General features: G+C 40.9%; 1 protein-coding gene across 1 annotated transcript; it reads left to right on the top strand.

Moving 5' to 3' along the window:
• The first annotated feature begins 211 nt into the window (after positions 1-211).
• LOC138114533 (cytochrome P450 2J6-like) lies at positions 212-9,717 on the top strand. The gene is made up of 9 exons (XM_069024062.1): positions 212-667; positions 2,021-2,183; positions 3,669-3,818; positions 4,280-4,440; positions 5,114-5,290; positions 6,048-6,189; positions 7,445-7,632; positions 8,033-8,174; positions 9,372-9,717. Exons 1-9 carry the CDS (start codon positions 476-478, stop codon positions 9,548-9,550), a joined length of 1,494 nt encoding a protein of 497 aa, XP_068880163.1. The 5' UTR covers positions 212-475; the 3' UTR covers positions 9,551-9,717.
• Positions 9,718-10,509: the final 792 nt, after the last annotated feature.

Below are 10,509 nucleotides of genomic sequence, written 5' to 3'. Positions count from 1 at the left end.
AAACTCAAATTACAACTGTTCATTGATCTTGGTTCCCAAGTCTGCATCTGCACCCACTGTTGTACAAAGCTGCTGGCTACTTCCTTTTACCTCTGCCCTAAGAATGCTGCCTGATGAGTGTTCCTGCCCTCATCTGACAGCTGCAGCTTTGTACCTGAGCTCTTGGCATGCATGTAGTCACTATTTTGAATGACACCTTCCATCAAACTGATTGCTCAAAGGGATGTTTCTGGCTGAGGTTCCCACCTTCTCTGATCCAGCCTTTGCTAGATCTTAAAATAATGGTGTCTATTAGCATATTGCAGCATAGTGATGTATTAAATAACACTCAAGAATGGAAATACTCCTCATTTTCTTGTACCAGGAAGAGTGGTAGGAAAGAGGGAGGTGAAAATTCAGAGATCTTCAATGTGACAGGGAAGAGTTAAGAAGAAAAATACAGAGTCATTTCAACAGACAGATTCATAGCAGTTTTATGATACGAGTTTGGAGGTGTGAAACGATGATAAGTGTAATTCTCATATCCTTGGTTTTGTTTCTTCTGAGTGTGCAGTTCCTGAATCTGCAATGGAAGAGTCGTGGATTTCCTCCTGGACCGACCCCATTTCCCATCATTGGAAGCTTCTGGTGGATAAACTTTAGAGCTGATCATGGGAGCCTGGAAAAGGTATGTATTTGCAGATGTGAACTAAAGAGCTATTGAGGCAAAACCTGGAAAAAATGGTGATGGTTGTTGATAGGCTGATGTGGTAACAGGGAGAACTCAAACCTGAGAGAAGTTGAATTGTGGAAGTGAAGTGCCTAAACAAGTTAAGGTAAAAACTTGCAGACAGTCTAATTCATATGAAAGCTGATATGTGTGCAACTTAAACAGACCTGAAGATAGTAATTTTGCCTCAGAAAAGACTTCTATTTTTAAGGGAATCTTTGGCCTTGAAAGAAGAAAGTGATTCTCAGATTTCCCATCACAGGCTTATATTGAAAATCTTTTAAAACAAGGTGTCTTGAATTCAGAAGATGTGAAAAGCACACCAGGATATCTTCTGCTGTCATGGGGCGGAAACAATATTGTATCCCATATGCAGCCAAATCCTTTGATCTGTTGTTTCTCTGAAGTCCAGTCTGGGATGTGCTCTTTGACATCCTTAGTTTATCTGCAATGATGGAGAAAGGAAAGACTTGATGGGAAGAATTAGGTCCATGCTAAGCCTGTTAATACAGAGTCTTGCAGTTTTCACCATCCTCCACCGAGCCAAAATGTCACAAAATAACCCAATGTGTTAAAGTATTTTTCAAATTGCTGCCTTTCCTTATGTGCTAAGTACAGCCTGCAGGTCAGAGGGTACCTGGCTGCAGCTGAAGGGAAATTTAAAGACCATGATGCTAAAATTTTCTGGTGGGTACATGTTAATCACTTTGAGAGGAAAGAGCTGTACTGGTTCTTCATCTAGAGTCAAGGACTTTGTCCTTGCAGGACACCAACAACATTGCCTGAGAGCAGTCCCCATCACTACCCAGAGATGGGATCTATGCTTAAGATGCCTCAGTCGACAGTACTTCAGTATAAGATGGGAAGAGTTCCTGCCATTGAAATGTGCAGTACTAGAAGGAGAGTTACACCTGGAATTTGTAATTTCAAGAAATGCTGTTTTTTTTTTCTGAGGGAATGAAATATGGAGTTGAAAAATGTAACCAAGAATGGGCAGGTGAAATTTCCCATGAAACCTTGTACAGATCCATAAACACTCAAGGGCATTTACCTTACTGTTGGTATCTCAAAGGTAACCCAGGGCAAGTTTTAGGAAGGGACCATTTACTCTTTCATTGCTGACATTTCTGTGGGTAGTGTGTTCCCAGAGAGAGCCCAGACCCTTCCTGTGGAAAGCACCCTCACCACAAAACACAGCCACTGTCCCTTTCCACCTCCTGAACCCCTGAGCTGGAAGAGAGCAGCCCATTGGGTGTGTGTTTGTTGATGTTTCTCCCATGGGTATTTTTTTGGCATTGATCTTACCTGCAGCTGGCAAAAACCTATGGCAACATCTGCACCCTGTGGTTGGGTCACAGACCTATGGTGGTGCTCTATGGGTTCCAAGCTGTGAAGAATGGTCTCACCACCAACTCCGAGGATGTTTCGGGGCGACTACAGACCTACGTTTTCAATAAAATGGCAGGTGGAAAGGGTAAGATGTTCGTGTCTGTGGAAGGACTTAATCCTTGACTTTGTTTCCTTTCATGTTTTTCTTACTGAAAAGCCCTTAGCTGCCAACTGACTTTTTCTGTCTGTTCAAGGTGAATCATATAATTCTGTAGCATCACCCTAAGTGGTCCCCAAATCCCATTGTCACACATGTATTTCAGAATCTTATCAGAGCAGCACGGTCTTGTTTGTCCATTCTTGGTGCTGTCAGCATGTCCTGATTTGAAATAATCTGGAGCTTGCAGCCTCCTCTGCAAGCTGAGACTAAAGTAAATCCTTATGCTCCAGTTGCTTGTTTACAGCAAAGGCTACTGTAAGGAAAGCATATACAGAACTTTGGAAAAGCACTGGAGCTTTAAATTTATTAGCCAGATTGTGGATGCAACATATTCATGTTCAGAGCTTCATATTGTGCTATCACAGACACTGCTGAATCACAGTGGGTGGAGACTAAAGACAGTGCTGTGTTTAAAACAGAAATAACTTTTTTCCAGCAGCCTCTAATCCAGAGAATATACAGTAGATGCCTCTATCCTCAGGATTTGTTTCACATGAACTACAGTCTGGAAAGCTTTAATTTGTAATACTAACTAATGTAAGTAGGGAAAAAACACTTTAAGGTGTAGAGATGATTAAGTCTGGGGCCATTTCAGCCCATTTGGAAGGATCTGTATTGCCACTTTTTATCTGGGTGCTGTGGAGAAAAGTAGCTGAGTTGTGACAAGTGCCCTAAAACTCGCAATGTGTAGCAGAGATGGCTTTAACAAACAGCTGCAGCTCAGCTGCAAGTTTGTGACTCTGCAACATGAATCCCTGGCTCCCAGGACAGCAGAAGGAATAGGGGAGAATTACCCCAGTCTGTAGTGAAGCAGCTGTTTTGGGGAGCAAGCTGGCTTTTCCAGGGGACATGCAGGCTATACTGGCGGACGGAACTTCCTCACCAAGCAGATTAAATGGTTCATGCTGGGTGGTTTCTGCTAGAACACAGACTCACAGCAGAGCAGCCTGGAATTTCTTTCTGTCCCACAGGAACTCGAGTCCTAAGAAGCTGTTTGCAGATTGGCTAAAGCCTGTTTTTCCTTCTCTTGTTTTGGCTGGGTGGTTTTTGCCCTGGCTCTGTTGTCTCTCCAGGAGGGATCTTTCCAGGATGAGAACTCGATATTTGGTGTAAAGAGCCTGGTAGAGCAGGATCCCCCAAAGGCTAGAGACAGATGCTTCAGAAAGAATAGGACTAGGGTTGGAAGGCAGATGTGTGAGTCCAGAGATCCAAGTGGTTTTTTTCAGGGGTGGGAATATCTTAACCAAGGTGTTTTCTCTGCCTCTAACAACATTCAATTCAAAGAACACTGCCATGATGTGTCTCTCCTCTTTGAGTGACAGCATGATGAGAAGATGACTCTTACTGTGTGTATCATTTACAATTGTATGAACATTAATATGACATAAAATTCATTCTTGATGGCTAAAGGTATCTTGGTCTCAAATGGTCTCATCTGGAAACAACAGAGACATTTTGGAATTGGAACTCTCCGAAAACTGGGAATGGGGAATAAAGGAATGGAGCGTGGGATACAAACTGAGGCCTGTTACCTGGTCGAGTTCTTCAGAGACAAAGCAGGTATGGCATTGACACAGGGCTCGGTGGGCTGACACAATACAGAGTCTGCTCGACCTTAAGGGTAAAGACTGCTTTTGTTACAGAGTAGAATGGATTTGGAGCACTCCTTGGATTTGCAGTGCAAGCAAAACTGTGCAGCTGGACCTCAGCAATTTGTATTTTAGGATCAACACCAAGACTGAGATTAATTAAGAAAAAAAAAAAAGAAAAAGAGAAAAAGCAAAAAGGAAAGAAAACAAAAAACCAGGGCCAGTAGTTAAAGATTTGAGGCCTTCCTGTCCTCATTTTTGAGCGAGGTTTCTTTTGTTACATTTCCTAGTGCATTTTGGGTGTTTCTGAGTAACAGTATAAATATCATAGAGGGCATCTATTATAAAATGTCATTGTAATCTTGTTTTCCCAAATAGCAAAGGAGGTGTGAAGGAAGTGCTTTGGAGATGAATGTTTCTCTCTGTCTGCAGGAGAAGCTGTCGACCCTTCCTTCCCCATTGTCCACGCTGTCTCTAATGTGATTTGTGCTGTGGTTTTTGGACATCGTTTCTCCCTAGAGGATAAAACCTTCCGCCAGCTGATTGAAGCCTTCAATTGTATAGTGGCTTTTGGGAACAGCCACTTTTATTATGTGAGAATATTACTTACTTAATATGCAATGTATTTGATTATTGAGCACATTATTTATTGTAATATAATTATATCAGTATGTGTATTATTACAGTTATTGCATTACTGAATAGTGATAAATATTCTGACTGTGAATATGAACTGGACCTGCAGTGCTTTGGGTTTGACATAATTCAATTATGAATATTGTATTAATAATCTTTATTAGAATACTTGGATTACTGACCTTTTCCATAATGGAAGCACCAGTATTGTTAAGATGAAAAGATGATACCCAGGGTGAGAATGAAAGAGAATGATTTTTTTTTTTTCTGTGTGCTAATGTAATAGGTATAAATGTTTATTAACATTAGATTTATTAATATTAATACATGTTACATCTATCTGCAAAAGCAGATTATTTTGTTGGTGAATTAACAGGGCAAGTATAAATGGAGTTTTGCAGTAAGGATGGCAAACAATCCAGGGTGGAAAGTATGCTGTCTTTAATTTGTGGTTTTAATGTGTGTTTATGCACTCAACATGTACTCAACATTTCTTTTTTGATGCCACAGGATATTTCCTACAGAAATTAATTCAGCAATTTAGCACTAAAAATGTCCATGCTTTATCTCTATCACAAGGCTTCTCTACAGTGTAACTTACTGCCTCTGTGCTGAATTCTTGCTCCCCAGATATGTGAAACGTTCCCGTGGGCTGCGATATGCCTCCCAGGACCTCTACATAAAACAAAACTTTCCTGGGATTTTGTGTGTTCCTTTGTAAGGCAGGAAATCAAAAGCCACAGAGAAAAAGGCAGAATAGATGAACCAGAAGATTTCATTGACTTTTACCTGAAGCAGCTAGAGAAAGTGAGTAATTAATGCTGTACATGACACAGATCCAAATTTAACGGGTTTCCTGCCCCTTCCCTGCAGTTGTCTGTCCACAATAACATTACTGCAGAGCTCTGCAAGTGCAGCTTAAAAACTCTGCTGTCAAACTCAAAATATGAACTTTGAACAGTTAGTTCAATAACTTGTTCCAGAAGTACACACTATTTACATTGATTTGTTATCATACTGTGGACTCTTAGTGAGGGCTGGGTAGTAGGGAGGACCTTGAAAAGGTGCAGGTATTTTGATGGCTGTCTAATTCTGATTCTTTTTGCCTTATTGTATTATTCTTGGCTTCGTAGTGCTGTGAGTATCACGACAATCTTAAAATGCTGGCAGTCTCTGCTCTGAAAAAAAGCATAGATCTTTAAAAGGATAACATTATATATCAGATAGATTGATGAAATCAGCAAATGTGCTGAGAGTGGCAAGGGTGGGATAAAACTACCTTGAAATATGTTTTTCTGCTGTGGAAGTTAAGAGAAGTCAACATGCCACTTTAGAAGGCAGCATAACAGGGCTTATACACCTGACACATTTAACAGCACCTGTAATGTAACAATATCAGGGTACTCGTTTGAGTGAAGTCTTTGCCTCTATCTGTGTTCTGCTCAAGTACCTGTATTTTCTCTGTCCTCTAGAAATATTGTTCCTTTAGATACAGTGATCACTGTCTGTCTCACTGCTGTTACACAGCTATACCCCATGTTACCTTTCTCATTGATGCTTGTAGACTAAAAATGTCCCCAATTCTACATTTGATGAAGACAACATGGTGCAGTCTGTTTTTGACCTTTTCCTGGGTGGCTCAGAGACCACAGCCACCACTCTGCGCTGGGCTCTGCTCTATATGTTGATTTATCCTGACATCCAAGGTGAGTTGTAGACACAAACACAGGTGTGATTCAAGTAGAACAATTTTCTGTTATACTTTTTTTCCTTTTTTTTTTTGCTAAGATAAAGCATTTTTTTAAGATTAAGCTTTGTTTTTCTTTCAGATAGTTTTTGAGCTTTGCTTTTAATAAGCCAGTACTGTAAAAAAATTTTCAGACAAAGATTTCAAAATAATTCCAGGATATTCAGCTTCTGGTGCTGTATTGGGTCTTGTTGATTTTTGTCAGACTGTTACAGTATTGTAAGCATGTAATGGAGGATACAGTCAGGCTGAAAACACATGAGGTGAAATAAGAGTTTGGGTTAGGGAAAAAGTGATGCTCTTCTGGTATCCAGAATGTGTAATAAGGTTATATTATTTGAATGCATTAACTGAGAGATTAGTTGTATTTCTGTAAAATAGATATATTTATTCTAATATATGGGAATGTCAAACAGAAAAGGAAGACAATAATGGGAAGACAAAAAGATGACTCAGAAATTCTGGACAAGAGCATAGTTGTGCACTAGTTTAAAGTTTTTGGATGATTTGGTAGAGGGTTTTCAGAGGTGATGAATTACTCAGCCAAGTACATGTTCTTGACTCTCAGGCTGAGGGCTAGAAATTCTTTTCATGCTTGTGGTGCTAGAATCCTGGAAGAACAGAGCCCTGTGCACACACATGCACTTCAAACTCTGACAAATTTTAAAGAATAAAACCTCTTTTTAGCTTTCTAGCCTAAGTTTTAAGTATAAAATCTGAGCCCAAACCATCTGAGACTGTATAAGGTGTGTTAGTTACTGAAGCTTGGTTCACAATTGGTGATGGTTCAGGAATATGATCCTGTCAGTTCTCAGCATTACATAGGTATCAGCTTGATGTGATGGCTTGCTTGCAACATCCTCATTAGTGTGCTGTGAGTCTGTATTTACTTGGAGTAAAATCAACAGCTTAACTGAATTGATCTCTTAATAAGATGATCTTGTTATATTTAGTTTTCTCTCCCTCCTTTAAATATAATGCTCCATAAATCTGTTGGGCTTGTGGAAAGAGGGTCTGAACATAGAACCTATCAACTAGGAAACAGAGTGTAGTAAAATCGTAACTAGCTGGTTGTATAAACGTGCTTACACTTTAGGATATGGTAAGTATAAATTATTTTTATATTGTAGTTTTTCTCTATCACTACTATACTCCAAAAAGGAAATGAAAGCTCTGTTTCATGCAAAACAGTGTTCTTAAATCTGTAATTTTAGAGAAAGTCCAGGAAGAGCTGGATGCTGTTCTGAGTCCCTCCCATCTCATCTGCTACGAGGATCGGAAGAAGCTGCCGTACACAAACGCCGTGATTCATGAGATCCTCCGCTTCAGCAGCATTGTTCTGATCACAATTCCTAGAGAAGCTGTGAAGGATACCACTGTTTTGGGGTATCATGTTCCAAAGGTACAGATATCCTTCTATTCTAATGTGGACTTTGGCCACGAGTAAAGGTTTACCAATAAATCCATTCCCCTCCAGCTCAGGACAGGAAGATCATTTCACTAGATTTAGGATAAGGTGCTAAAGAACTGCAGACCACACATTCTGTGGCAGTTCCTAACAGACTGGAAAGAGACATGAAGGAATACAGCAGGAAAATCCCTGAACCCAAAATACTGAAGTTTCTTTGCTTATTTATTTTTTGAGAAAAAACCCCTCAGAACCCTTGAGATTCTTTTTTTACCCTAATTATGTAATCTTTCATTGCTGCTGCCTCTCCATGTGCAGAATTATAACTGCAATCTGTTTGTGTCCTTTTCTTGATGTGAGAGACAGAATTGTGTGAACTGCATCTTCCTTTCAGGGCACTCTAATTATGGCAAATATAGACTCTACTCTTTTTGACCCTGCCTATTGGGAGACCCCTCACCAGTTCAACCCTGGCCATTTCTTGGACAAGGATGGAAATTTTGTGACTCGAGAGGCCTTCTTAGCCTTCTCAGCAGGTGAGTGTACTGAGAACCAGGTGTATTAGTTAGATGAAGATCTGTTATTTCTTTGTGGAGAAGGCAAAGGGGAGTGTAACCCCAAACTAATAATAACAACCCCAAACTGCAGGAGCACACAGTTTTCCCAGCCCAGAAAAATGTCTGACTGCAAAAATAAGTTGTTTGGTAATTGTATAAACATTTGATCTTAGATTTTTATGAAAATGCAGAGAAAATAAAAGGAGTAAGGTCCCAGAATTCCCAATCGCTTGGGGACGCGAGTCCTTGCACTCTTGCCCTTGGTCCTCCTCTGCACATGCCAGATTAGTGTATTACAGTGGATATTCTATGGCAGGCTGCTGTGCTGGAGCTGATTTATTTTGTATTAAAAAGTCAGTATTTATCAGCACAGAGAGATGAATGGAAGATCCAGAAGCTGGATCAAATACATCCAGAAGGCTATGTCTTTCCTATGGAGCTTCTGGAATCACTCTTTCACCAGTGTGTGAGTTTGTAGAAGCTTAAACAAACAAAAGCTCTTGGGGATCATGCCAGAAGGGAATAGCCTGGCTGTCAGAGCCATCAGCTGAGATGTGAAAATGTCAGGCTCAGGTTTCTGGTCTAAACTGGGCAGAAGAGGAATTGGTTTCTCACATCCAAATTGATCTGACCACTGTATTTCAGAGTTTTTCACTGTCTGTTTCTGGGAATCATATCCTGGACAGAGTTAATTGATAAACTGGGAAGAGATTTTTCTTTAACAAGTTGTTTTCACTAAAAGCATTATGTAGGAAAAGGTTTCATCAGGTGTAGAACGTTCTCTGTCTTCTGATTTTTCACTGTTATTAGGGAAGATAAGTCAGCCTGTAGTAAGTGGAAACTGTGAGGAAACCTGAAGATGCCTTCTTGTCGTTTTTATTTGGAATCAAGAGACTGAAATCCCTTTCATAAAACTGGGGTGTCCTATAGATTAGGAAGCAAGAATGAAACTTCTGAGAAGCATCCCTGGTATCTTTTTCTATTATCTGGGCAGTTCCTGCAAAGACAGATTGCAGACATCTCAATTATGAGTCCAGTTCAATCTGAGAGAAAATTGTCAAATTCAACAAAGCTCTTTGTTCCTTGATGAGCAGTGCTCCTGTGAAAAGCTGGGAAACAGATGCTGGCTACAGACCTTGGTGGGGACTGACTTCCCTTTCCCTTCACCCTTTGCAGGTCACCGTGTTTGTCTGGGAGAGGTGATGGCTAAGATGGAGTTTTTCATCATCTTCTGCAGCCTGTTGCAGAAATTCAAGTTCACTGTGCCAGAAGGAGTTAAGGAAATCAACACAGACTTTATCTTTGGGAGCACCATGAAACCCCATCCATACAAGCTCTGTGCAGTTCTGCGCTAGGTTGCTCTGTATTCGATATTTAAGAGGCACAGACACAGGTGTGGTAGTGTGCTGGTATTTGTGCAGCTTTATAGTTCTAATTTTTAGCTTAAATTCAGTGCAAACCTATCCTTGTTGTGTTACGTGTCTGAGAAGCCAGCCCTGAAAAATCCTCTGGTTTTCTTATGTCTGGAAAGGGTCTGTACTTTTTTTTTCTCTGCTGTGTTACAAATGAAATAAACATAGACAATTATTGTGCTGTCTAGTCTTACTAGAAACTCAGCAGACTCTTACTGGAGGGAGCAGGAACATCAAAGCCAGATTCTGAGGAGTCTTCCCTCTCAAATCCAGAGTGGTGTATGGGAATGCTGATCCCAGAGGTGGTGGCTCTGGGCATTGCTGGAGCTCCCAAGTATGTTTGCATGGGAACAGAGTTGTGGAGGGGCATTTCAGCTTGCATGGAGTGGCTTTGTCTCTTTAGCCAAGGGCCTTGGGCAGATGGTTGCTTGAGACTGGAAGTAAGAGAGACAACAGTGCAACATTCATTTGGGTGTGAGGCTCATGGCTCAGGCCAAGAGCAAAGGCAAACCTCTCCTATTGCCTGCTGGAGAATTGCAGAGGGGAGCCCCACTGCTGGTGAAACACAGTGGGTGGAAACAGATACGGACCAGTGGGCTGGCCAGGAAATTGATTTTTTTTTTTTTTTTTTTGGACGTACACTCTTGTGGGGCATGTGAGAGGCATTTCTGTGACAGAGGGGGGTCCTCTCACACAGCAGGGTTCATAATGACAGTAATGTATAGCAGATTAGGTTGGCCATGCCTCTTCATTGATGCCCAAAAGCACAGTTCTGGGGGTAGCTTGTAGTCTTTGCAGTCTTGTGCAGCAAAGCCTGGTGCCTGCAAAGGAGGGGCAGGGCAGAAGACATTGATGTAGTATTCCCCAAAAGCTGTGGGAGAATCAAAGCTGTTGAGAGTTTT

This window comes from Aphelocoma coerulescens, chromosome 9, assembly GCF_041296385.1.
Source record: "Aphelocoma coerulescens isolate FSJ_1873_10779 chromosome 9, UR_Acoe_1.0, whole genome shotgun sequence".
Taxonomy (NCBI): Eukaryota; Metazoa; Chordata; class Aves; order Passeriformes; family Corvidae; genus Aphelocoma; species Aphelocoma coerulescens.
Note: the sequence above shows the minus strand (reverse complement) of the source record. Positions and strands in the feature narration are given on the sequence as shown.

Excerpts from the sequence above, each read along its gene's own strand:
- LOC138114533 (XM_069024062.1), top strand. The coding sequence starts at position 476 with ATGATACGAGTTTGGAGGTGTGAAACGATGATAAGTGTAATTCTCATA. Across the intron at positions 2,184-3,668 it reads TAAAATGGCAGGTGGAAAGG|GTATCTTGGTCTCAAATGGT; the intron begins GTAAGATGTTCG and ends TGATGGCTAAAG. Across the intron at positions 7,633-8,032 it reads TGGGGTATCATGTTCCAAAG|GGCACTCTAATTATGGCAAA; the intron begins GTACAGATATCC and ends TCTTCCTTTCAG.